General features: G+C 49.0%; 1 protein-coding gene across 2 annotated transcripts in view; it reads right to left on the bottom strand.

The window, feature by feature from the left end:
- LOC138657418 (zinc finger protein 271-like) overlaps nucleotides 1-25,177 on the bottom strand; it is a 46,726-nt gene extending 21,549 nt beyond the window's left edge. Inside the window, exons 1-10 of one of the 2 annotated variants that reach the window (XM_069745198.1) lie at nucleotides 25,069-25,161; nucleotides 24,392-24,531; nucleotides 23,910-24,089; nucleotides 18,754-18,877; nucleotides 18,494-18,591; nucleotides 12,755-12,872; nucleotides 5,176-5,273; nucleotides 5,019-5,097; nucleotides 4,815-4,912; nucleotides 4,575-4,692 (exon numbers count right to left, since the gene is read on the bottom strand). In XM_069745198.1, coding sequence (XP_069601299.1) covers nucleotides 4,575-4,692; nucleotides 4,815-4,912; nucleotides 5,019-5,097; nucleotides 5,176-5,273; nucleotides 12,755-12,872; nucleotides 18,494-18,591; nucleotides 18,754-18,877; nucleotides 23,910-24,089; nucleotides 24,392-24,481 — 1,003 coding nt within the window. In that variant the 5' untranslated portion in view covers nucleotides 24,482-24,531; nucleotides 25,069-25,161. Of the gene's footprint in view, nucleotides 1-4,574; nucleotides 4,693-4,814; nucleotides 4,913-5,018; nucleotides 5,098-5,175; nucleotides 5,274-12,754; nucleotides 12,873-18,493; nucleotides 18,592-18,753; nucleotides 18,878-23,909; nucleotides 24,090-24,391; nucleotides 24,532-25,068 lie in introns of both variants that reach the window. The other variant, XM_069745199.1, reaches the window with a different exon arrangement.
- Nucleotides 25,178-28,000: the final 2,823 nt, after the last annotated feature.

Below are 28,000 nucleotides of genomic sequence, written 5' to 3'. Positions count from 1 at the left end.
AAAAGCCAGCAGCAGCACCAACAGCAGCAGCTCCAGCAGCATCGGGAACAGCAGCACCAGCTGGCACAACAGGAGACAAGTAAATCTGACGCAACAGCTCCAGCAACTGCAGATTGAGTTACTCAGAGGTAATGCATGGCACAGCGGCAGCTTCAACCCCAATGTCAGCTGATGATTTTTCTGTCCAGAAGGTGGTGAGGATAGCCTTGCAGAAAATGACACCACGCGATGACAGAGAGGCCTTTTTAACAGTTTTTGAAAGGGTCACAGATAGGGAGAAACTCCCAGAGTAGTGGGTGGAAGTCCTGAAGCCATACTTATTGGGGGAGCCACAAAAAGCCTATTATGATTTTGATTTACAGGACACAAATATGCAATATTGAAAACAAAAATGTTCGGGCACTTGGGGGTTACAATGTCTGTCAGGGCACAACTGGTCCACTGCTGGGCATATCACCGTGACAAATCTTCTCACTCCCAAATGTTTGATCTGCTCCAAATCGTCCAGAAGTGGTTACAGCCGCAGTCCTCTACACCAAAGCAGATGGTGGAGCGAGTTTTAATGGACTGGTTCGTGTACTCCCTTCAGAGCCCGATGCACACTTGGGTTACCCAGGAAGATCCCCGGAACCCCTATGACTTGGTCGGAGTGGTCGAAAGGTATCAAGGGTCAAAAGGTCCTTGAGGAGACAACCCACTCCCTACTGGGGGGGCGGAAGTTAAAAAGGGGGTGGGGAGCCCAAAGTTCAAGGGGGTAGTCGAGGTCATGCCGAGGGCCTAATCAGGGGATGTAATTTGCTGGAGATGTCACGGCCCAGGTTATATAGCTGCAGATTGTCGTCTGACCACCGAGCAAACGGACTGTAGCATAAGACGCTGGTGTTCATTCTACGCATATCCAGCTTGCAGTGTGGACTGTCCACCCAGCGAGGGGCCCCAATTTTGTCTTGTCTCATGGTGGAGAAGGTAATTTCTGCAGCGACTACAGGAAACTAAATGAGCTGGCTAAATTTGAAGCGTAACCGATGCCCAACGTCTATGAACTCGTAGAGAAGCTAGGGTCAGCTAGATACATCACCACTCCAGACCTAACTCAAAGTGCAAAGGAGATGACGGCCTCTTCTACACCTGACGGTTGCTTCCAGTATATCAGAAGGCCGTTCGGGGAGCCAGGAGCCCAAGCTACCTTCCAGAGAGTCATGGACCGGATCAGAGCCCCTCACAAAAAGTAAGCCGCAGCTTACCTTGACGATATTGTGATTGTCATCCCCTATTGGGGTAGTCCTCTGCAGAAGATCCAGGCCGTGCTGGATGTGCCGAGGAAGGGGGGAAAGGTTACCGTAAACCCAAGGAAGTGTGCCATGGGGAAAGAGAGGGAAAATACTTGGGCTACATTGTCGTAAAAGGTGAAGCAAAACCGCAAGTGAGTAAGGTGGAGGTAATCCAAAATTGGCCTAAAAAGATCTCCAAGAAACAGGTCCTCAGGCATTTCTAGGAATCGTGGGAACCTATGAGCGGTTTATACTGAATTTCACCAAGATAGCCACACCCCTGACCGATCTTCTTAAGGGCACAAAGACGTTAATGGCCAAATCGTCTCTGGAAGCAGAAATGGCGGTCCAAGAGATGAAACTCAGGGCTACAGGACTTCAACTTTCATGTGGAACACAGGCCTGGGAAGCACTTTGGTAATGTAGATGCCCTTGTCTAGACTTCCGTGTTTAGTGAATGAAGGTGCCAAAACCCCAGGCTTTAGGCAGATGTGGGGGATATGTGACAAAGTCACTGGCAAAGTACTGGAGGGGAGATATGTAGCACTGAGGCTGTTAGCTTCAGTATAATAAACCTAGGAAAATGATCCAGCACACTACGTGCTGAGAGGGGTTAATCGGCCATGTTTAGTGCTGGGTTGATTGAACAGCGGTAGAGTGTGAGGGTCCAGAGGATAAATACCCGGCCGTCTACAGCATTCAGTGTGGGGTGGACCTGGAGAGAAAGCTCTGGAGCCGCATGTTCATGATCAGGAAAGATGAACCTTGTGTAGTTTGTTCTTGAAATGTACGGATTCCCATTGCAACTAAGACTATGACACGTTATGTTTTTGTTTTCCTGTTAGGCCAGGAAGGCTGTGATTGTGTTCTTAATTTTGCACTGGTTTATGCAGTACTCTTAATAAACCAGTGGAAGATTTAAAGAGACAGTGTTCCTGAGTCTACCTCTATGTGTAGCCGAGTGAGATGATCCACCACAACATATATCTACATATACAAGTTCACCAGAGAACCCCAATGTTTTCCTGGGTCTCAAAATTTTCCCGATGGACTACGGCACACACACTGGAGAGCGTGGACCTGCGGGAAAAAAATCACCTCCTGTGTCCTCCAATGAAGCGATAGAGAAATTAGCTCAGTCACTGAGGGGTTAAGTTTGTATTTTTTTTTTATCTTTTTCTTATTATTTTCTTTGGATTTATTCGCATTTGTATTCAGCAGCGATTACCGTTCTGGAGCAGGAAACTGTAAATGGTCGTGTAAAGAGTTAATAGTTGTTGAGTAAAGAAAAAAAACGGATTGTACACAGACGGCACACGGGCCAACGTAACTCGCCTGGACTGATCAGATGAGTAGTTTTTTTTCTTGGACCTAATATTCATTTAAAGGGATGTTCCCAAAATCACGTTTTTTTTTTACATTTTGATATTATAATACATTTTTAAATCTGTCCTATTTGGCACATATCATCCCCTAATTACGCCCCTCCAAGCTCTATTTACCCAACAGTTCCAGTGTGAACCCATATGTGAGGAGGAACCGCATGTTATATACTGGGGTGGGGGCTACAGGGCCGGATATTATATGCTGGGGAGCTACAGGGTCGGATATTATACGTTCGGGGGCTATGGGGCCGGATATTATATGCTCGGGGGCTATGGGGCCGGATGTATCACATCTGTTTTTAGATACAAGCTCGTAATCCCTTTTATGATAAAGCAATTCTCCACCCCAGCACAGAGGAGGGACTAAACATTTGTCATGTACTGTCACCTACCTGGTGTCCTCCGCTTGCCTCCGCCTGAGACCTGTGTTCTGGTTCTCCTACAGCCAAGATGGCCTCCATAGTGGCAGAGGGATGACAGCCGTATGTCTGACCCACACCTCCATAGCACGGCACTTACTGACTTACCACAGGGCTCTTCATGTCACCGGGCGGCCGGCCTGGATGTGGAGGGACCAGAACATCAGCCTCAGTGTAGGAGGCAAACAGAGGGGACAGGTAGGACGACTCTACATGTGACGTGTGTCATCACTCGTCAGCACCAGGCAGAGGCTGCTACATCACCGGGATCCATAGGACGGGGAGATTCATAACCTGGAACACAAGCTCAGTCATTTATATGGCAGCACGGGACTTGTGGAAGAAAAATACAGACATAAAGGATGGAAGAAATATTAACAAAGGTAAAGGAAAACTAAATCTGCGCTTCCTAAATCATTAAGAAGAGGTGTGAAGGCGGCCCCGTTATTCATCGGTGCACCGCCGGACTCTACAGGAGCAGCCGCGCCATCACCGGACGCTTCTGCTGTGATGACGACAGCAGATAAAGCTTCACTGCACCGGAGACTCCACACGATGTCACATACTGCCGTCATTATTACATACCGGTCATCATCATCATCGTTAGGGATGGCGGAACGCACCAAATAAATATAAAGATAGCAATAAGGTGCATTCGCAGCCTGGGGTCCACCGTGCAGAGATGGAACCTGCTGCTAAGTAATGGCGTCACCCGGTGTGAATAGAAGCGAACTCTGTTACTCCACAGAGTCGCAGTAGTAACGCTGTACCCTGTTAGCAGTCACAGGGTGCAGTAGGTGGACGGTAGTGGGATCCTTAGAATTCACCCCACTACACTGGTGGATGGACTCGCTCTGACCCTCGGTGGCTTTTGAGCCCGCGCCTGAGGATGCCCGGGGCAGATGCTGAGTCCATGCGGGAATTCCCACCCTAGAAGTGTGAACGCAGCTGTGAAGCCACTATTAGGCGCCGACCTGTTTGCTCCACTCACCCTAATACCTAAACAACAACCAGAGGGAAGGGATCATTTAGGAGCATTCACCAGAGTCAATCTCACAGCACACACATACATTGTCATACATACTAGCGGATGGCCGAGCAGCCATGCAAATCTTTTATAGTCGCAGCCTTTCGGGACCTTCTTGGTGGCACAATCAGAGCTGCTACAGGACCTGAGCATGTGACCTCCGGCCTCCAATGAGAAGTCGTCCCACAGGCATGCTCAGTAGACAAAAAGCAGGACTTAGTCCCTGGAGCGTTTGCTCGCCGCTGATTAATGCTGGTTACAATTGCTGGACCTGGAAAGGCAGCAGTAACCAGACGCTCAGCATCCGCTTGAGGAAGACGCTGGGACCGACGTCTCTGCTGAGCAGGCTCAGCTGCGGCTGGGGAAAATGGGAGACCGCAGAGGACATGGCTCGAGATTCCCCCTGTGCAGCGACGGGAACTCGACAGCTAACAATCATCATCATCACCATGCGCCGGTTAATATCACACACCTGTGAAAACATCTCCTGGAATCTCCTCCTTCCCGTCACTCACACACGGCTGATCCCCCCTCGTCATCGCTTCTTCTTCTGTCTCTTCCTTCACTTTATTCTTAGTCGGATCTTCCTCCTGATATATCAGATGTAACAATCAGCACAATACAAGAAACCAACAAAATCTGTGACCTCTATGACCTCGATCAGAAATGTCCCCCCATATACAGATCGTGTACAGGGCTCAGCACCGTCTACCTGATGTTCCTCCGGGATGTTGTGATTCTCCTCCGGACAGTCCTGGGGACACAGAGGACGGGGACATCTCTCTGGTGGATTTCTCCTCCTGGATCCATCTGTAGGAGACACACAGTGATGGAATAGATTGTGTCATGTGATGATGAGATGATGGGAGTAGTAGTTGGTGACCACAGAACAGACATGACAGTCTCCCCTCCTCACCCTGCTGATCGGCCCATATTGCGATCGCCTCTTGTGCTCCATGTATAACCTCAACCTTAATATCAATCAGATCTTCACCCTAAAAAGTAAAATGTAAGATGAGCTCAGGTCCCATCACTTCATGGTCAGATGTTGTGGGGGCTTCAGTGTCATCTACCTGATGATCCTCCGGGATGTTGTGATTCTCCTCCGGACAGTCCTGGGGATACAGAGGACGGGGACATCTCTCTGGTGGATTTCTCCTCCTGGATCCATCTGTGGAGACACACAGACTGAATACATCACCTGCCGTGTATCTGTCTATATATGAGACACGTCTCTCAGAACCGGTAATTCTAGGTTTATGTATCAGGGACTAAATTACATTGTTGTGGTCCTCACCACCGGTACCGAGGTCCCAGCACATTGTGGCCCCAAGTATGAAGTGATAATCAGCGAGGCCAAAGCCTAATGCTCTCTGCTCTGCACTCGGAGGATGAGGACCCTGAGGAGAGGGACAGAGAAGACCCTCGTCAGTCAGATGGAGGAGCCGCACTAAGAAACACAACTTCTCCAAGTTTCCTCTCCACCAGGGATGGAACCACAGAGGAGCTGGAGAAAGCTCCACATTTCTATCCAGTGGTTTCTTCTCTCCTAATTCACCGTTATGGAGATTGGGGGAAGGACGGTTACCATTTACCAGTGATTGTTTTCTGAGAGGTCATGAGGTCACAATGAGGACACGGCCTCCCTCCTGGACAGGATCCTCTGGGATCACTCTAAGAGGAGAGAACCTGCCGTCCTCATATTAATAGATGAGTTAACTGTGCTTTCATTCTTTAACCCCTTCACTACCTTTAACGTATAAATACATCTTGGCCATCGTGCCAGCACAGGAGCTATACCCTCGCAATCGCCGCTGGGAGCTCGGCTTATGGGATAGCAGAGACCCGGCTATCAGTGTCATGAGCGGTGCCCGCACTGCCCCTGGCTGTTCAACCTCCTAGATAACTCGATTAATATTGTTAGCAAAATTTAGGAGGCTGGGAGAGGGAGGAGGCTTCCTTTTCCTTCCGATCGGCACTACCATGACATCATTGCAAATCGCCGATGGTCGTCATGGCAACCCAAGGTTGACATGACAACCTCAGGGTCTGCCAGTGACGGCACCAGGGGCATGGAATAAGAGGCTTTGGTCAGCGTAATATACCAGCGATCTGTGTAATAAAAGCGCCACGAGATTTAAAAAAAAAAAAAAAAAATGAAAAAAAAAAATAGGTATATTTATTTAAAAACAAAAATAAAGTTCACATATTTGGTAATTCTGCATCCAGAATGAACTGACCTATAAAACTATCCCACTAGTTAACCCCGCAAAAACACAAGCCACCATACAGCTCCATCAGCAGAAAAATAAAAAAGTTACAGCTCTCAGAATAAAGCAATGCAAAAATAATTATTTTTTCTATTAAATAGTTTTTCTTGTGTGAAAGCGCAAGAATAAAAAAACTATATAAATGAGGTATCGCTGTAATCGTACTGACCCGAAGAATAAAACTGCTTTATCAATTTTACCACACGGTGAATGGCATTAAAAAGATTCCCGAGTTGCTGGTGTTTGTTCATTCTGCCTTCGAAAAATCGGAATAGAAAGTGAACAAAAAAAATGTCATGTGCCGACGTCAACTCGTCCTGTAAAAAATAAGCCATCACATGACTCCATGGGCCGAAATATGGAAAAATTATAGCTCTCAAAATATGGTGATGTGAAAACTTTATTTTGCAATAAAAAGCGTCTTTTAGTGTGTGACAGAAGCCAAACATAAAAACATCGCAGTAAGGCTCGGCTCACATTTATCCTGAGCTCTGCACTGAGCGCTTACACCAGGGCCTCTGTGTAAATCTCTGAAATATGCGATTCAGACAGAAACCCCGGCGGAAGATTCCCTATAATGAGGCAGATAGAGGCAGTGTGGACACCGTGTGGCTTACGATCCGGCGGTGTCTGTCTTTTTCGACAGAGTAACTCTGCTGCCTCATTATAGCGAATGGACCTGTCCGTCATGTCACCTGAATTATGTCACTCAGATATTTAGATGGAAACCCGAAGTAAGTGCTCAGTGTGAAGTGCAGGATAAATGAGATCCAAAATGTTAATCAAAATGGGCACAACAAAAGCTTCTACTCAATCCACTCAGGTCCGTCATCTCTCAATAGAAATATAGGGGGCTTCCACATTACTGATAGTACAAAGGTTCTGCAAAAGCACTTTGTCTTCTCGCCCCCAAAAAGAAATTCAGCAAATTCTGCACTCCTAAATTCAAATGCCCCCCTCCCTTCTGAGCCCCAGTGTGCCTAAACCACAATTAGTGCCCCCATGTTTGGCATTTTTGTTTCGATGAGAGCCTGCCTAATTTATGGGTGCACGGTCTGGGCATAATGTCCTGGTCACTACAACGTATTGGTCATTACTACAGCGGTTTGCAATTTTCACTCAACAACATCCACTGCTGCCTGTTTATGTAAAAGGCCCATGGAGTCAAAATAGACACTACATCTGTAGATGAATTCTCAAAGGGGTGTCATTTCCAAAATGGGGTCACTTGAGGGGAATCTGTATATGGAGTCCGCAAACTATTCTAGGAAAATCTGCACTCCAGAAGGCAAATAGCCCTCTGTAATCTCACCATATGGCTAAAAAGTACTGCACAGCCATACAGTATATGAGGTATTTCCATATTCAGCAACAGTTGTGGGACACACCAATCACTCTCAGACAAAATAGCACTCCAGAATTCAGTTGGCGTTCCTTCCTTCCCGAGCCTTGCCGTGCATGGAAACAGTAGTTTTTCACCACATAAAAGATATCGGGTATACAGAAGAAATTGCACAACAAATTTTGGGGTCCACTTTCTCCTGTTTTACTTACGAAATTTCAAAATTTGGACCTAAATCAACAAGTTTGTGGTAATTTATTTTTATATTTTCACGGCTGAATGTTATAAACTTCTGAACTAGGAGTTCAAGGTGCATACCACACTTCTACATATATTCCTTGAGGGGTGTAGTTTCCAAAATGGAGTCACTTGTGGTTTGCTTCACTGTTTAGGCACATCAGGGGCCCTGCAAACATGACATGGGGTCCGCCATCTATTACACCCAATTTTTATTTCCTTAAGTCGAATGGTGCTTCTTCCTTTCCAAGCCTTGCCGTGCGCCCAAACAGTAGTTTTCTACCACATGTGGGGTATCGACGTACTCAGGAAAAACTGCACTACAAATTGTATGGTCCATTTTTGTAAAATTTTAGGCTAAAGCAATGTTTTTGTGGGGAAAAATAAAATCTTCATGTTTTCCCTCCACATTTCTTTAATTCTTATGAAGCTACTAAATGTTTCTCCTTGTATATGGTTTTGAGCACTTTGAGGGGTGAAGAATTTGAAATGGTGTCATTTTTTGGTATTTTCTGTCACATGGGCCCCTCAAAGTCACTTCAAATGAGATAACTCTGGAGCGCTTCAAGGTATCCCAGTGATTCAAAGACTGTTTATTGTGACACGTTGTACTTCATATTCGAGGTCAATTTTGGCCATTATTTTTCACGTTTTCTTATGAAAATATCGATCATTTGACAAAAAAATTTGAAAATGTTGCAACTTTGAATTTTTATGCCTACAAGTTACATTTACCATATATCTACTTTACTTTATTTTTTTAAACATATTTTTTTTGTTAGGAAATTGAAATGGTTAAAATTTTATCAGCAATTCCTAATTTTTCCAACAAAATTTACAAAATCATTTGTTTAGGGGCCACATCCCATAAAGTATCACCTCTATGCTGACGACACACAGATCTACCTCTCTGGACCAGATATCACCACCCTACTAACCAGAATCCCTCAAAGTCTATCCACTATTTCATCCTTCTTCTCCACTAGATTTCTAGAACTTAACAAGGACAAAACAGAATTCATCATCTTTCCCACATCTCACTTGATTCCCCCTACAGACCTATCCATTACAGTAAATGGCTGCCCACTCTCCCCAGTCCCACAAGCGCGCTGTCTCGGTGTAATCCTTGACGCTGATCTCTCCTTCAAACCACATATCCAAGCCCTTTCCACTTCCTGCCGACTTCAACTCAAAAATATTTCCCGAATCCGTACATTCTTCAACCAAGAATCTGCAAAAACCCTAGTCCATGCCCTCATCATCTCCCGCCTTGACTACTGTAACCTCCTGCTCTGTGGCCTCCCCTCTAACACTCTCGCACCCCTCCAATCTATTTTATCTCTGCTGCCCGACTAATCCACCTGTCCCCACGCTATTCCCCGGCCTCTCCCCTCTGTCAATCCCTTCACTGGCTCCCCATTACCCAGAGACTCCAGTACAAAACCCTAACCATGACGTACAAAGCCATCCACAACCTGTCTCCTCCATACATCTGCGACCTCGTCTCACGGTACTTACCTACACGCAACCTCCGATCCTCACAAGATCTCCTTCTCTACTCCCCTCTTATCTCCTCTTCCCACAATCGCATTCAAGATTTCTCTCGTGCATCCCCCCTACTCTGGAACCCTCTACCACAACACATCAGATTCTCGCCTACCATCGAAACCTTCAAAAAGAGCCTGAAGACCCACCTCTTCCGACAAGCCTACAACCTGCAGTAACCACTGATCGACCAAACCGCTGCACGACCATCTCTACCCTCACCTACTGTATCCTCACCCATCCCTTTGTAGATTGTGAGCCTTCGCGGGCAGGGTCCTCTCTCCTGTACCAGTTATGACTTGTATTGTTCAAGATTATTGTACTTGTCTTTATTATGTATACCCCTCCTCACATGTAAGGTGCCATGGAATAAATGGCGCTATAATAATAAATAATAATAATAATAAAGTGATACTGGTCAGAGTTGTAAAATTTAACCTGATCATGAAGGTGAAAATAGACTCGAGGAGTGAAAGGCTTTAAGAGAAAAATCTCAACATCCCACCTTGATATAAACACTGGGATTTTTGCCCATTTCTCAAGGCAAAACTTCTCCAGCTCCTTCAGGTTAGATGTTTCCTCTGGTGAACAGCGATCTTCAAGTCTGACCACAGATTCTCCTTGGATTAAGGTCTGGACTGACTCGGCCACTCCAGAAAATGTACATGTTTCCCCTTAAAACACCGGAGTGATGCTTTAGCAGTACGTTTTGGGTCATTATCTCGTTGGAAGGTGAACCTTCATCCCAGCATCAAATCACTGACAGACTGTAACAGGTTTTGCTAAATTATATCCCTGTATTTCGCACCATTCATCTTCCCCTCGACTCAGATCATTTTTCCTGTCCCTGCTGCAAAAAATCATCCCCACAGCATTATGCTGCCACCACTATATTTCACTGTGGGTATGGCGTTCTTGGGGTGATGAGCTGTGGTGCTTTGACACCAGACATAGGGTTTTCCCTAGTGTCCAAAAAGTTCAATTTTGGTCTCTGACACCTTCCTCCATACAATTGGGAAGTCTCTCACACATCTTTAGGGAAACTCAAAACGAGCCTTACAATTTTTTTGTATAAGTAAAGGCTTTTTTCTACCCACTCTTCCATAAAGGCCACCTCTGTGGAGTGTGTGGCTTATTGTGGTCGTATGGACAGATACTTCTTCAGTCTCTGCCTGGGAACTCTGCAGCTCCTTCAGGGTTACCTTTGGTCTCTGTGCTGCCTCTCTGATTAATGCCTTCCTAGCACAGGCTGAGAGTTTTGACGTGTGGCAGGTTTGTTGTGGTAACATTCTTTCTATTTGATGATAATGGATTTGATGGTGCTTCGGGGGATCATCAGAGATTGGGGGATTTCTTCTTATAACTTAATCCTGACTTGCACTTTGTCCCTGACTTGTTTGGAGACTTTGTCTTCATGGTGTTTGGTTAGTGGTGACGCCTTCTCCCTCTGCTCACCCCACTGCCTCTTCCTGCCTGTTGTGGTCCTGCTGCTTCCGCCACCTCCGCACTGCTGTCCTCGCTCTGCATGGCACCTCGCCAGGTTGGATCAGTGACTTCACCGTGCACAGAATCGTCTTTCACTTCCGCACTCTGGTCCGCCTCCCGACTTGTTGACTTAACATCACTTGTTGGCAACTGTGTCTCATCATCATCGTCCACTTGAGAATCTAATTGCGGTTCCCCACCGTAGTTTTCTTCTGACCGTCACCGCTCAAATATTTTGGCATGAATACATACGATCTCATGTCCCTCTTGAAATGTGCAGGGCGGGAGGCCAGAATCAATAAATGGAAATGTAAAGACTCGCTCCTCAGAGTGTCCAAGTGTGGGATCACTTGTCTCCTGGGACTCATGGATGAGCATGTTTGTTGTGCTCCCGCCTGCAAACTGCACGGTGTTAATTTTGTAAAATAAAATATGTAGCCCTGAAAATGAATTTAACGTTAGAGACACCTGCTGACTCTCCAAAATGTATGACTGAGGGCCACCTGATGGTACTCACAAAATTATGAGTGCCTGCTGCCTGATAGCCCTTCAAAATGTGTAATTGGGGGTCCTCAAAAAAATTTGTTGCGAGGGCCGCATGATAACCCTGTTGATATGGTGTAGGAGGAGGAGAACAAGAAAAATAAAAAACCCATGAACTGTATCCTCATTTTAGGGTGGAAAAGATGCATGGGAATACAGATGTGCCTATTAGTTATCATGACCCCGGCAGGAATAAAACCCCCGGAATAACCTTCAGCAGGGAGGGAGAAGTGACTGCGGCCTGCAAGCCTTAGATCTGAGTCAACTCTGTGTAAAATAAACATAAAGATGCCATCATACAATGGGAGAAAGACCCAAATGTAACTCCTGTGTGAATAAATGGACAAAGGACTGGTGGTGTTCTGTCCCCAGGATGGGTTGGAGAACGTTCCCCCACATGAATATTCATTGGCAAAGGTCTCCAAGGAGATAAAAAGATGTTTTGAGCCCCCAGTTTTGATCTATGTGAAGCCTTGTGGGCTGCCTGAGGCTCTGAGCCGGCACAGGAGGAACTGGCGCCCACCTTAGCTGGAGTCCGATGCCTGAAGGTCCTTGTTGTGCTAGTTGTATCCCGTGCCCCTGGATCTGGGACTCCTTGTTCTTGGCCTCAGAAGTCCCACTCCTTCTAAATGAAATGTTCTCTGAGGCCCTATTCTACGTATATTCCAGGGGGTATTGCATTCCCTCCTTCTCATTTTTGATAGGTCTTGCACTTAGTGCATAGGCTTCAGCAGTCTACGAGTCCCAAAAATTCAGAAATCTCATGCACACGATTCCTTTTTTTTTTCTTGACAAATGGAAAACTGCTGCATTTTTTAAAGAAGTAGGATGTCAATACTTTGTGATTTTACAGTGTTTTTTCACCATTAAAAAGCGCAAAAATGCAATAAAAACAGTGTGAACACAGCCTAAGAGGTGGAGGAGGGTTTTCTTCTCTCCCATTACTTTTGCCATATAAACAAGTCATACAGGAAAGGATGTTTCCTAACCTTTTACTCCTGTAAATTCCATTTTATCTTTGGTTTTGTATCTTTTATTGTCCGTCAATAAAAGTTCTGCAATACTCTGACAACATTGTTCGCAGTAGTGACCTGGGAGTCAGAGATGTGTCCAGGCGTCTTCCCCATGATGTTCCCATGTCACTTGAACTCCGTTTCCATCCATGTCAGAGATTTTACTACGGTATCACATGTCAGTCATCATCATCACGTGCCGGACATTATTACTTACCTGTGGAAACATCTCCCGGAATCTCCTCCTTCCCGTCACTCACACACGGCTGATCCCTCCTCGTCATCGCTTCTTCTTCTGTCTCTTCCTTCACTTTATTCTTAGTCGGATCTTCCTCCTGATATATCAGATGTAACAATCAGCACAATACATTTAGTAGCATCTTAAGGGGTGCACGCGTGTGGGGTCAGGCACGCGCATCCCTGCAGATGAGCATCACGGCAGCTAAGCATCGAGACGCCGCAGTTATTTCAACGGCAGGAGTCAGGACCCCACTCTATGTATCTCTCTTTGGGTAAGTCTGCTGAGTAAGCACTTCTTATTACTTGGATCTAGCTTTGCTATTAACCCATCTTACTCTTTCACCATGTTTACATACGCCCTTACAGTATTTGCTCCACTAATTCTGTCTCTCCTTTGCTATCCACAAACCCCAGCACCCTCTAACCAAATATTCATCTCCTCTTCCTTCATTCCTCCCAACCTGACCTCCTCTGCTGACCTGCTCCTCAACCTCAGATCTCTCCTAATAAAACATAAAACAAGCCGCCCACTCTCCTTCTCCCACCTGCTCTCCCTCTCTCTGCTTCTCCTCACTGCTGGCGATTTATCTCCCCCACAGCTCATACCTCCCATTACTACCCCCTCCTATCGCTCCCTATCTAAAACGAAATACCGCAATCTTTCCAACATAAAACCCGTGCCCCTGATGCCCACCCCCCTGCTCCCTCTCTCTGCAGCACTCTGGAATGCCCGCTCAATCTGCAATAAGCTTCATGTGATTCACGACCTTTTTCTCTCCCGCAATCTTGCCTTCCTCGGCCTCACAGAAACATGGCTGACACCCTCTGACACTGCCTCCCCTGCTGCGATGTCTTATGGCGGCCTCCACTTCACCCACACCCCTCGTCCTAGCAACAGACATGGTGGAGGAGTGGCTCTTCTCCTTTCTTCAAACTACACCTTTAACATAATCCCACCTCTACCCTCCCTTATCCTCCCCGCTTTTGAAGTCCACTCTGTCCGCATCTACTCTCCCTCCAACCTCCAAGTGACCGTCATATACCGACCTCCAGGCCCGGCCACTGCCTTTATTGACCAATTCTCGACCTGGCTTCTTCACTTTCTTTCCACTGATATTCCCACTATCATGATGGGTGACTTCAACATCCCCACTGATGGCCTTCAGTCAACAGCCTCCAAACTCCTGTCCCTTACTTCATCTTTTGGACTTAGTGGTCCTCTTCAGCCACCCACACAGACGGACATACCCTATACCTGGTATTCACCCGTCTCTGCTCTTTATTTAACTTCACCACCTCCCCTCTCCCTCTATCCAACCACCATCTGCTTACCTTCACATCCCTGTCCTCCTCACCGGTCACCCATGTCCAGCAACATGTGCACCCCCGCAGAAACCTTGCACACCTAGATACCCACACACTCTCTGACTCTATCCTACCACTGGCATCCATATCCTCACTCCACGACACAGACAGTGCCGCTGCTTTCTACAATGACACTCTTGCATCAGCTATTGACACGGTTGCCCCTCACGTTCATGGCAGAGTGCGACGTATCAATAGACAATCCTGGCACAATAACACCACTAAAAAGCTCCAGCAAGGGTCCAGGGTTGCAGAGCGGCATTTGAAGAAAACAAATTGGCAAGATGACTTCTGTTGTGAATTCTGCTTTTGAGCTCCCTCTGGTGGTAGCAGATGGTAATGCAAGTGTTCCTGGGCTGCAGTCTTGAACAGGTGTATCTGCTAATTGCAGTTCTGACTGGGGTATTTAGGCTTGCAGTCCTTGCCAGTTGTCAATGTTTTTTGGGATATGATGGATCTCTGTCTGGCTTCTCCTGCTTTGCGGCCATTTCAGCAAAGATAAGTGTCTGTTTCTTTTTGTGTGGCACACAGGCTGTGTGCTTGTATTTGATTGTATTCCTGCTCTGAACGTAGGATTCTCTGGAGTTGCAGATTTATGCTCCTACGTCTTTAGTTAGATGTAGGAAGTTTTTGTATATTCTGCTGTGGATATTTTTGAAGGGTTTTAATACTGACCGCACAGAACTCTGTCCTATCCTGTCCTATTTTAGCTAGAGTGGCCTCTTGTGCTAAATCCTGTTTTTCTGCCTGTGTATGTTTTTTCCTCTCCGACTCACCGCCAATATTTGTGGGGGGCTGCGTATCCTTTGGGAACTGCTCTGAGGCAAGATACTATTCCTATTTCCATCTTTAGGGGTATTTAGTCCTCCGGCTGTGACGAGGTGTCTAGGTTGTTAGGTACACTCCACGGCTACTTCTAGTTGCGGTGTTAAGATCAGGATTTGCGGTCAGTATAGTGGCCACCTTCTCCAGTGAAAGTTCTCATGCTGCTCCAAGGTCACCGGATCATAACAGACTTCACTGCATTCAAACAGGCAACACTCGCTTTTAAATCTGCCCTCACCTCCGCTAAGCAGGCCTACTTCACAACCCTCGTATCTTCCCTATCCTACAACCCCAAACCATTATTCAAGACCTTTAACTCCATCCTCCACCCCCTACTGCTCCCTCCAACCTCCCTCATCTCTGCTGAGGACTTTGCCACACACTTTAAAAATAAGATCGACCAAACAAGGCAAATTGTTCATTGTTCAACCACCACAACCCCGTTGTATACCAGACCAATTCCAAACCCCATAACCTCCCTATCCAACATCACTGAAGGGGGGCTTAATTGTCTCCTCTCCAAATCGCACCTCACCACCTGTGCGCTCGACCCCATCCCACCTCCTCCACAACCTCACCACCACTCTTATCCCATCCCTAACCCACCTCTTCAACCCATCACTAACTTCTGGCACCTTCCCTTCTGCTTTCAAACATGCCACAATCACGCCTATCCTTAAAAAGCCAACCCTCGATCCAACTGCTATGTCCAGCTATCGCCCAATATCACTGCTCCCATTCGCTTCCGAACTCCTGGAGCAGCACGTCCATGCTGAACTTTCCTCCCACCTCTCATCTAACTTGCTCTTTGACAATCTACAATGTGATTACCATCCCCATCACTCAACTGAGACAGCCCTGACCAAAATCACTAACGACCTACTTACAGCCAAAGCTAATGGACAATACTCTGTACTCCTCCTTCTAGACCTGTCCTCTGCTTTCGACACAGTTGACCACTGCCTCCTACTACAGATCCTCTCCTCCTTTGGCATCAAAGACCTCGCCCTATCCTGGATCTCCTCATACCTTACCAACCGCACATTCAGCGTCTCCCACTCCCACACTACCTCCTCATCCCACCCTCTCTCTGTTGGGAGTCCCCCAAGGCTCTGTTCTAGGACCCTTAAGGTACCGTCACACTGAACGAGATCGCTAGCGATCCGTGACGTTGCAGCGTCCTGGCTAGCGATATCGTTCAGTTTGACACGCAGCAGCGATCAGGATCCTGCGGTGCCATCGTTGGTCGGCGCAGAAAGTCCAGAACTTTATTTCGTCGCTGCACTCCCGCAGACATCGCTGAATCGGCGTGTGTCGCCGATTCAGCGATGTCTTCACTGTTAACCAGGGTAAACATCGGGTTACTATGCGCAGGACCGCGCTTAGTAACCCGATGTTTACCCTGGTTACCAGCGTAAACGTAAAAACAAACAAACACTACATACTTACATTCCATGTCTGTCCCCCGGCGCTGTGCTTCTCTGGACTGTGTAAGCGCCGGCCGGAAAGCAGAGCACAGCGGTGATGTCACCGCTTTGCTTTCCGGCTGGCGCTGTCAGTGCAGAGAAGCACAGCGCCGGGGGACAGACACGGAATGTAAGTATGTAGTGTTTTTTTTTTTTCTACGTTTACGCTGGTAACCAGGGTAAGTGTGACCCTGCGCTTAGTAACCCGATGTTTACCCTGGTTACCAGGGGACTTCGGGATCGTTGGTCGCTGGAGAGCTGTCTGTGTGACAACTCTCCAGCGACCAAACAGCGACGCTGCAGCGATCAACATCGTTGTCGGTATCGCTGCATCGTCGCTTAGTGTGACGGTACCTTTACTCTTCTTAATCTATACACTTGGCCTAGGACAACTCAAAAAGTCCCATGGATTCCAGTAGCACCTTTATGCTGATGACTCTCAGATCCACCTTCCTGGCCCAGACGTCACCTCTCTGCTGTCCAAAATCCCAGAGTGTCTATCAGCCATATCCTCCTTCTTCTCCTCTCGCTTCCTCAAACTGTGGACAAATCTGAACTCATCTTCTTTCCTCCATCTCATAGATCTTCCTTACCTGAACAATCTATCGCAATCAATGACATCATGCTTTCCCCCGTACCGGAAGTCCGCTGCCTCGGCGTAACCCATGACTCTGCCCTGTCCTTCAAACCGCACATCCAAACTCTTTCCACCTCCTGTCGCCTCCAGCTCAAAAATATCTCCAGAATCCGTCCTTTCCTCAACCCTCAATCTACTAAAATGCTTGTGCATGCCCTCATCATCTCCCGCCTTGACTACTGCAACATCCTTTTCTGCGGCCTCCCTGCTAACACCCTTGCACCTCTCCAGTCCATCCTTAACTCTGCTGCCCGACTAATTCATCTCTCTCCTCGCTACTCCTCCGCTTCCCCCCTCTGCAAATCTCTTCACTGGCTCCCATTCCCTCAGCGTATCCAGTTCAAATGACTAATACTGACCTACAAAGCCATCCACAACCTGTCTCCTCCATATATCTCTGAACTAATCTCTCGATATCTTCCCTCACGTAATCTCCGGTCCTCCCAAGACCTCCTTCTCTCCTCCACGCTTATTCGCTCCTCACCCAACCGCCTCCAAGACTTCTCCGGAATATCCCCCATCCTCTGGAATTCTCTGCCCCAACACGTCCGACTATCAACCACAATCGGATCCTTCAGATGGAACCTGAAAACCCATCTCTTCAGGAAAGCCTACAGCCTGCCCTGACCCCACTGCCACCTCATCACCACCGGAGCTACCGCCTCACCACCACCGGAGCTACCGCCTCACCAACACCGGAGCTACCGCCTCACCAACACTGGAGCTACCGCCTCACCAACACCGGAGCTACCGCCTCACCAACACCGGAGCTACCGCCTCACCAACACCGGAGCTGCCGCCTCACCAACACCGGAGCTGCCGCCTCACCAACACCGGAGCTGCCGCCTCACCAACACCGGAGCTACCGCCTCACCAACACCAGAGCTACCGCCTCACCAACACCAGAGCTACCGCCTCACCAACACCGGAGCTACCGCCTCACCAACACCGGAGCTACCGCCTCACCAACACCGGAGCTACCGCCTCACCAACACCGGAGCTACCGCCTCACCAACACTGGAGCTACCGCCTCACCAACACCAGAGCTACCGCCTCACCAACACCGGAGCTACCGCCTCACCAACACTGGAGCTACCGCCTCACCAACACCGGAGCTCCTGCAACCCTCAACCTACTGTCTCCATCCCCACCATCCTGTAGAATGTAAGCCCGCAAGGGCAGGGTCCTCGCCCCTCTGTATTAGTCTGTGATTGTTAGTTTACTGTAAGTGATGTCTGTAACTTGTATGTAACCTCGTCTCATGTACAGACCATGGAATCAATGGTGCTATAGAAATAAATAATAATAATAATAATAATAATAAAAAAGAATACAAGAAACCACCAAAATCTGTGACCTCTATGACCTCGATCAGAAATATCCCCCCATATACAGATCGTGTACAGGGCTCAGCACCGTCTACCTGATGATCCTCCGGGATGTTGTGATTCTCCTCCAGACAGTCCTGGGGACACAGAGGACGGGGACATCTCTCTGGTGGATTTCTCCTCCTGGATCCATCTGTGGAGACACACAGTGATGGAATAGATTGTGTCATGTGATGATGAGATGATGGGAGTAGTAGTAGGTGACCACAGAACAGAAATATCTGTGTCTGCATCACTAATAGCAACCGACCAACGCTGAAGAGACAATCTGATGTCAGGGGAAGGTTCCTCTCACCTCGTGGTGTCAGAGGCCGGAGCTCCTCCATCATCACATCCTGGTACCGATCCTGGTGTCCTTCTAGATACTCCCACTCCTCCATGGAGAGATAGACAGCGACGTCCTGACACCTTATAGGAACCTGACAACAGCCACACCGTCATCACCCAGAATCCTCCAGTGCTGTATAATGTCCCAGCAGTCACCTCTCCGCTCATCACCCAGAATCCTCCAGTGCTGTATAATGTCCCAGCAGTCACCTCTCCCCTCATCACCCAGAATCCTCCAGTGCTGTATAATGTCCCAGCAGTCACCTCTCCGGTCATCACCCAGAATCCTCCAGTGCTGTATAATGTCCCAGCAGTCACCTCTCCGCTCATCACCCAGAATCCTCCAGTGCTGTATAATGTCCCAGCAGTCACCTCTCCCCTCATCACCCAGAATCCTCCAGTGCTGTATAATGTCCCAGCAGTCACCTCTCCGGTCATCACCCAGAATCCTCCAGTCCTGTATAATGTCCCAGCAGTCACCTCTCCGCTCATCACCCAGAATCCTCCAGTCCTGTATAATGTCCCAGCAGTCACCTCTCCGCTCATCACCCAGAATCCTCCAGTGCTGTATAATGTCCCAGCAGTCACCTCTCCACTCATCACCCAGAATCCTCCAGTGCTGTATAATGTCCCAGCAGTCACCTCTCCGCTCATCACCCAGAATCCTCCAGTGCTGTATAATGTCCCAGCAGTCACCTCTCCGCTCATCACCCAGAATCCTTCAGTCCTGTATAATCTCCCAGCAGTCACCTCTCCGCTCATCACCCAGAATCCTCCAGTCCTGTATAATCTCCCAGCAGTCACCTCTCCGCTCATCACCCAGAATCCTTCAGTCCTGTATAATCTCCCAGCAGTCACCTCTCCGCTCATCACCCAGAATCCTTCAGTCCTGTATAATGTCCCAGCAGTCACCTCTCCTCTCATCACCCAGAATCCTCCAGTCCTGTATAATGTCCCAGCAGTCACCTCTCCACTCATCACCCAGAATCCTCCAGTGCTGTATAATGTCCCAGCAGTCACCTCTCCGCTCATCACCCAGAATCCTCCAGTGCTGTATAATGTCCCAGCAGTCACCTCTCCACTCATCACCCAGAATCCTCCAGTGCTGTATAATGTCCCAGCAGTCACCTCTCCACTCATCACCCAGAATCCTCCAGTGCTGTATAATGTCCCAGCAGTCACCTCTCCACTCATCACCCAGAATCCTCCAGTGCTGTATAATGTCCCAGCAGTCACCTCTCCGCTCATCTCCCAGAATCCTCCAGTGCTGTATAATGTCCCAGCAGTCACCTCTCCCCTCATCACCCAGAATCCTCCAGTGCTGTATAATGTCCCAGCAGTCACCTCTCCACTCATCACCCAGAATCCTCCAGTGCTGTATGATGTCCCAGCAGTCACCTCTCCGCTCATCACCCAGAATCCTTCAGTCCTGTATAATCTCCCAGCAGTCACCTCTCCGCTCATCACCCAGAATCCTTCAGTCCTGTATAATCTCCCAGCAGTCACCTCTCCGCTCATCATCCAGAATCCTCCAGTGCTGTATAATGTCCCAGCAGTCACCTCTCCGCTGATCACCCAGAATCCTCCAGTGCTGTATAATGTCCCAGCAGTCACCTCTCCGCTCATTACCCAGAATCCTCCAGTGCTGTATAATGTCCCAGCAGTCACCTCTCCGCTCATCACCCAGAATCCTCCAGTGCTGTATAATGTCCCAGCAGTCACCTCTCCGCTCATTACCCAGAATCCTCCAGTGCTGTATAATGTCCCAGCAGTCACCTCTCCGCTCATTACCCAGAATCCTCCAGTGCTGTATAATGTCCCAGCAGTCACCTCTCCGCTCATTACCCAGAATCCTCCAGTCCTGTATAATGTCCCAGCAGTCACCTCTCCGCTCATCATCCAGAATCCTCCAGTGCTGTATAATGTCCCAGCAGTCACCTCTCCGCTCATCACCCAGAATCCTCCAGTGCTGTATAATGTCCCAGCAGTCACCTCTCCGCTCATCACCCATAATCCTCCAGTGCTGTATAATGTCCCAGCAGTCACCTCTCCGCTCATCACCCAGAATCCTCCAGTGCTGTATAATGTCCCAGCAGTCACCTCTCCGCTCATCACCCAGAATCCTCCAGTCCTGTATAATGTCCCAGCAGTCACCTCTCCGCTCATCACCCAGAATCCTCCAGTGCTGTATAATGTCCCAGCAGTCACTTCTCCGCTCATCACCCAGAATCCTCCAGTGCTGTATAATGTCCCAGCAGTCACCTCTCCGCTCATCACCCAGAATCCTCCAGTCCTGTATAATGTCCCAGCAGTCACCTCTCCGCTCATCACCCAGAATCCTCCAGTCCTGTATAATGTCCCAGCAGTCACCTCTCCGCTCACCACCCAGAATCCTCCAGTCCTGTATAATGTCCCAGCAGTCACCTCTCCGCTCATCACCCAGAATCCTCCAGTCCTGTATAATGTCCCAGCAGTCACCTCTCCACTCATCACCCAGAATCCTCCAGTGCTGTATAATGTCCCAGCAGTCACCTCTCCGCTCATCTCCCAGAATCCTCCAGTGCTGTATAATGTCCCAGCAGTCACCTCTCCCCTCATCACCCAGAATCCTCCAGTGCTGTATAATGTCCCAGCAGTCACCTCTCCACTCATCACCCAGAATCCTCCAGTGCTGTATGATGTCCCAGCAGTCACCTCTCCGCTCATCACCCAGAATCCTTCAGTCCTGTATAATCTCCCAGCAGTCACCTCTCCGCTCATCACCCAGAATCCTTCAGTCCTGTATAATCTCCCAGCAGTCACCTCTCCGCTCATCATCCAGAATCCTCCAGTGCTGTATAATGTCCCAGCAGTCACCTCTCCGCTGATCACCCAGAATCCTCCAGTGCTGTATAATGTCCCAGCAGTCACCTCTCCGCTCATTACCCAGAATCCTCCAGTGCTGTATAATGTCCCAGCAGTCACCTCTCCGCTCATCACCCAGAATCCTCCAGTGCTGTATAATGTCCCAGCAGTCACCTCTCCGCTCATTACCCAGAATCCTCCAGTGCTGTATAATGTCCCAGCAGTCACCTCTCCGCTCATTACCCAGAATCCTCCAGTGCTGTATAATGTCCCAGCAGTCACCTCTCCGCTCATTACCCAGAATCCTCCAGTCCTGTATAATGTCCCAGCAGTCACCTCTCCGCTCATTACCCAGAATCCTCCAGTCCTGTATAATGTCCCAGCAGTCACCTCTCCGCTCATCATCCAGAATCCTCCAGTGCTGTATAATGTCCCAGCAGTCACCTCTCCGCTCATCACCCAGAATCCTCCAGTGCTGTATAATGTCCCAGCAGTCACCTCTCCGCTCATCACCCATAATCCTCCAGTGCTGTATAATGTCCCAGCAGTCACCTCTCCGCTCATCACCCAGAATCCTCCAGTGCTGTATAATGTCCCAGCAGTCACCTCTCCGCTCATCACCCAGAATCCTCCAGTCCTGTATAATGTCCCAGCAGTCACCTCTCCGCTCATCACCCAGAATCCTCCAGTGCTGTATAATGTCCCAGCAGTCACTTCTCCGCTCATCACCCAGAATCCTCCAGTGCTGTATAATGTCCCAGCAGTCACCTCTCCGCTCATCACCCAGAATCCTCCAGTCCTGTATAATGTCCCAGCAGTCACCTCTCCGCTCACCACCCAGAATCCTCCAGTCCTGTATAATGTCCCAGCAGTCACCTCTCCGCTCACCACCCAGAATCCTCCAGTCCTGTATAATGTCCCAGCAGTCACCTCTCCGCTCATCACCCAGAATCCTCCAGTCCTGTATAATGTCCCAGAAGTCACCTGTCCGCTCATCACCCAGAATCCTCCAGTCCTGTATAATGTCCCAGCAGTCACCTGTCCGCTCATCACCCAGAATCCTCCAGTCCTGTATAATGTCCCAGCAGTCACCTCTCCGCTCACCACCCAGAATCCTCCAGTCCTGTATAATGTCCCAGCAGTCACCTCTCCGCTCACCACCCAGAATCCTCCAGTCCTGTATAATGTCCCAGCAGTCACCTCTCCGCTCATCACCCAGAATCCTCCAGTGCTGTATAATGTCCCAGCAGTCACCTCTCCGCTCATCACCCAGAATCCTCCAGTCCTGTATAATGTCCCAGCAGTCACCTCTCCGCTCATCACCCAGAATCCTCCAGTCCTGTATAATGTCCCAGAAGTCACCTGTCCGCTCATCACCCAGAATCCTCCAGTCCTGTATAATGTCCCAGCAGTCACCTCTCCGCTCATCACCCAGAATCCTCCAGTGCTGTATAATGTCCCAGCAGTCTCCTCTCCGCTCATCACCCAGAATCCTCCAGTGCTGTATAATGTCCCAGCAGTCACCTCTCCGCTCATCACCCAGAATCCTCCAGTCCTGTATAATGTCCCAGCAGTCACCTCTCCGCTCATCCCCCAGAATCCTCCAGTCCTGTATAATGTCCCAGCAGTCACCTCTCCGCTCATCACCCAGAATCCTCCAGTGCTGTATAATGTCCCAGCAGTCACCTCTCCGCTCATCACCCAGAATCCTCCAGTGCTGTATAATGTCCCAGCAGTCCCCTCTCCGCTCATCACCCAGAATCCTCCAGTGCTGTATAATGTCCCAGCAGTCACCTCTCCGCTCATCACCCAGAATCCTCCAGTCCTGTATAATCTCCCAGCAGTCACCTCTCCGCTCATCACCCAGAATCCTCCAGTCCTGTATAATCTCCCAGCAGTCACCTCTCCGCTCATCACCCAGAATCCTCCAGTCCTGTATAATCTCCCAGCAGTCACCTCTCCGCTCATCACCCAGAATCCTCCAGTCCTGTATAATCTCCCAGCAGTCACCTCTCCGCTCATCACCCAGAATCCTCCAGTCCTGTATAATCTCCCAGCAGTCACCTCTCCGCTCATCACCCAGAATCCTCCAGTCCTGTATAATGTCCCAGCAGTCACCTCTCCGCTCATCACCCAGAATCCTCCAGTCCTGTATAATCTCCCAGCAGTCACCTCTCCGCTCATCACCCAGAATCCTCCAGTCCTGTATAATCTCCCAGCAGTCACCTCTCCGCTCATCACCCAGAATCCTCCAGTCCTGTATAATCTCCCAGCAGTCACCTCTCCGCTCAGCAGCTCAATCATCTTGTTGCTGAGCTCCAGGATCTTCTTGTTCCTCTCATGTAGCAGGGAGTGCGGGGGAGGCTCTGTGATGGGGCTCGGGCTCCGCCCTCCTGACTCCTGGAGATGGATGATGGGAGTCACACCGTCCCCCGGTGTCTTCCTCACTATTGTGTAATCCTGTGTATGGAGAGAGACACTTAGGGAGAAGATTCCTTCCCGACTCCAGATCTGACAATCAGTAGAAATCCCGGGATCAATAACCGTCTCCAGTAATCTGGGGCCATAACCGGGAATATTATTCCCCTCCGGACAGACATCCCGGCCCCTCTACAGCTCTTATAGGGAATCCCCATGACAACTCCTCCGGGCAGAGAGCTCCACACAATCACTGCTCTTACAGTAAAGAATCCTTCTCTCTATTCTGGATGTCGGACTTGTCACAGAACACAATAAAGCTGATAGAAATGTAGAGGAGTTACCTCTCCGCTCAGCAGGGAGATGATCTCCAGGGCGAAGTGGAATAATCTTCTGGTGGTCTCATCCCCGTCCTCGTCCATCCTCGGGGTCATTCAGGAGGAGGAGCACTAGATCAGCTGGAGGGATCTCGTCCTGCCGGCGTCTTCATGATGAAGGAGAAGATGGAAATCACCGGGGACGAGAGAACGACAATCACTAAATTCTGCCAAATATCAACATTTATCAGGAGGAATCTGGAGGAAAAGCCACAAAACTCCACCGCGGCCTCCTCCGCCGATCTGACCGCTCATTATCAGCCGCGTAGGAGGAGGACGGTCACCGTGGTAACTACACCGCCAGCAGAGGACGGTCACCGTGGTAACTACACTCCCAGCAGAGGACGGTCACCGTGGTAACTACACCGCCAGCAGAGGACGGTCACCGTGGTAACTACACCTCCAGCAGAGGACGGTCACCGTGGTAACTACACCTCCAGCAGAGGACGGTCACCGTGGTAACTACACCTCCAGCGGGGGCCATGAGATGAGGAGCAGACGCTGCACACCCCCCATACAATGCTGCCCGTCCCCAACACTGAGGAGCCGCAGTCACAGGGAGCAGGAGCCTCCACAGGAACAGCTCTGATCTCACCCCACACTCTCCTCTCACAGATTTACCACAAACCCTCCTGTAATCTCACCGGAATGGCGGGAAATCTGCTGCTGGCTGACACCAGAGAACACGAGCTGCACACAACCCAGTCACCACAGCTCCTGAGCCCCGCCCCCTGATCACATGACGGTGACGTCACCACAGGTCATTCACCTCTTCTCTCTTGAGCCCCGCCCCCTGATCACATGACGGTGACGTCACCACAGGTCCTTCACCACTTCCCTCCCGAGCCCCGCCCCCTGATCACATGACGGTGACGTCACCACAGGTCCTTCAGCTCTCAGTGCAGCAGCTCCGTCCTGGTTGTGTGCAGCTCGTGTTCTCTGGTGTCAGCCAGCAGCAGATTTCCCGCCATTCCGGTGAGATTACAGGAGGGTTTGTGGTAAATCTGTGAGAGGAGAGTGTGGGGTGAGATCAGAGCTGTTCCTGTGGAGGCTCCTGCCCCCTGTGACTGCGGCTCCTCAGTGTTGGGGATGTTAACCCCTTAGTGACGGAGCGTCTTCCGGTTTTCCGTGTTCGTTTTTCGCTCCCCTCCATAACTATTATTTCTCCGTCAATTTGGCCATGTGAGGGCTTATTTTTTGCGGGACTATCTGTACTTTTGAACGACATCATTGGTTTTACCATGTTCTGTACTAGAAAATGGGAAAAATTTCCAAGTGAATGAAATTGCAAAAAAAAAAAATGCAATCCCACACTGGTTTTTTGTTGGACTTTTTTTACTAGATTCCCTAAATGCTAAAACTGAGCCGCCATTGTGATTCTCCAGGTCATTACGAGTTCATAGACACCAAACATGTCTAGGTTATTTTTTTATCTAAGTGGTGAAAAAAATTCCAAACTTTGCTAAAAAAAATAAATTGCGCCATTTTCTGATACCTGTAGCGTCTCCATTTTCGTGATCTGGGGTCGGGTGAGGTGTTATTTTTTGTGTGCCGAGATGACGTTTTTATGATACCATATTGCAACAGATACGTTATTTTGATCGCTGTTATTGCATTTTAATGCAATGACCTATTAACCGCCAAGAGCAAGCGACACTACTCTGTCCTCCTCCTCCTGGACCTGTCGGCTGCCTTTGACACAGTGGACCATTCCCTATTACTACAGACCCTCTCATCCCTTGACATCACAGACTTGGCCCTATCCTGGATCTCATCATACCTAACAGACCGGACATTCAGCGTCTCCCATTCACACACCACCTCCTCACCTCGCCCCCTATCTGTCGGAGTCCTCGCCCCCTATCTGTCAGAGTCCCACAAGGTTCAGTCCTAGGGCCCCTGCTCTTCTCCATTTACACCTTTGGCCTGGGACAGCTCATAGAATCTCACGGCTTTCAGTATCACCTCTATGCTGACGACACACAGATACGATACGATACACTTTATTGATCCCGTGGGAAATTATGGTATCACAGCAGCACAACTTAAATCAAATCATAAAAATCATAAAGGAATTACATAGTTGACATGACAGTTTGTTGACAGAAGAACATTATACATTAGAATAGGACATACACAACGAGTGAACTGAAATGTAGAGAAATAAGTAGACATTCACCTTGGTGGTTTAACCCTAATGTTATTGTTGTACATCCCCATGGCAGTTGGCACAAACAATGTACAACAATAACATTAGGGAGAGCTACATCTCTGGACCAGATATCACCTCCCTACTAACCAGAATCCCTCAATGTCTGTCTGCTATTTCATCCTTCTTCTCCGCTAGATTTCTAAAACTTAACATGGACAAAACAGAATTCATCATCTTTCCCCCATCTCACGTGACCCCCCAACAAACCCATCCATTACAGTAAATGGCTGCCCACTCTCTCCGGTCCCACAAGCTCGCTGCCTCGGGGTAATCCTTGACACTGACCTCTCCTTCAAGCCGTATATCCAAGCCCTTTCCACTTCCTGCCGCCTTCAACTCAAAAATATTTCACGGATCCGTACATTCCGCAACCAAGAATCTGCAAAAACCCTAGTCCATGCCCTCATCATCTCCCACCTCAACTACTGCAACCTCCTGCTCTGTGGCCTCCCCTCTAACACTCTCGCACCCCTCCAATCTATTCTAAACTCTGCTGCCCGACTAATCCACCTGTCCCCCCGCTATTCCCCGGCCTCTCCCCTCTGTCAATCCCTTCACTGGCTCCCCATTGCCCAGAGACTCCAGTACAAAACCCTAACCATGACGTACAAAGCCATCCACAACCTGTCTCCTCCATACATCTGTGACCTCGTCTCCCGGTACTTACCTACACGCAACCTCCGATCCTCACAAGATCTCCTACTCTACTCCCCTCTTATCTCCTCTTCCCACAATCGCATACAAGATTTCTCTCGTGCATCACCCCTACTCTGGAACCTTCTACCCCAACACATCAGACTCTCGCCTACCATCGAAACCTTCAAAAAGAACATGAAGACCCACCTCTTCCGACAAGCCTACAACCTGCAGTAACCACCGATCGACCAAACCGCTGCACGGCCAGCTCTACCCTCACCTACTGTATCCTCACCCGTCCCTTGTAGATTGTGAGACCTCGCGGGCAGGGTCCTCTCTCCTCCTGTATCATCACCCTTCCCTTGTAGATTGTGAGCCCTCGCGGGCAGGGTCCTCTCTCCTCCTGTATCCTCACCCATCCCTTGTAGATTGTGAGCCCTCGTGGGCAGGGTCCTCTCTCCTCCTGTATCATCACCCATTCCTTGTAGATTGTGAGCCCTCGCGGGCAGGGTCCTCTCTCCTCCTGTATCCTCAACCATCCCTTGTATATTGTGAGCCCTCGTGGGCAGGGTCCTCTCTCCTCCTGTATCCTCACCCATCCCTTGTAGATTGTGAGCCCTCGCGGGCAGGGTCCTCTCTCCTCCTGTACCAGTTGTGACTTGTATTGTTCAAGATTATTGCACTTGTTTTATTATGTATACCCTCCTCACATGTAAGGCACCATGGAA

This window comes from Ranitomeya imitator, chromosome 1 (assembly GCF_032444005.1).
Source record: "Ranitomeya imitator isolate aRanImi1 chromosome 1, aRanImi1.pri, whole genome shotgun sequence".
NCBI classification, from domain to species: Eukaryota; Metazoa; Chordata; class Amphibia; order Anura; family Dendrobatidae; genus Ranitomeya; species Ranitomeya imitator.
Note: the sequence above shows the minus strand (reverse complement) of the source record. Positions and strands in the feature narration are given on the sequence as shown.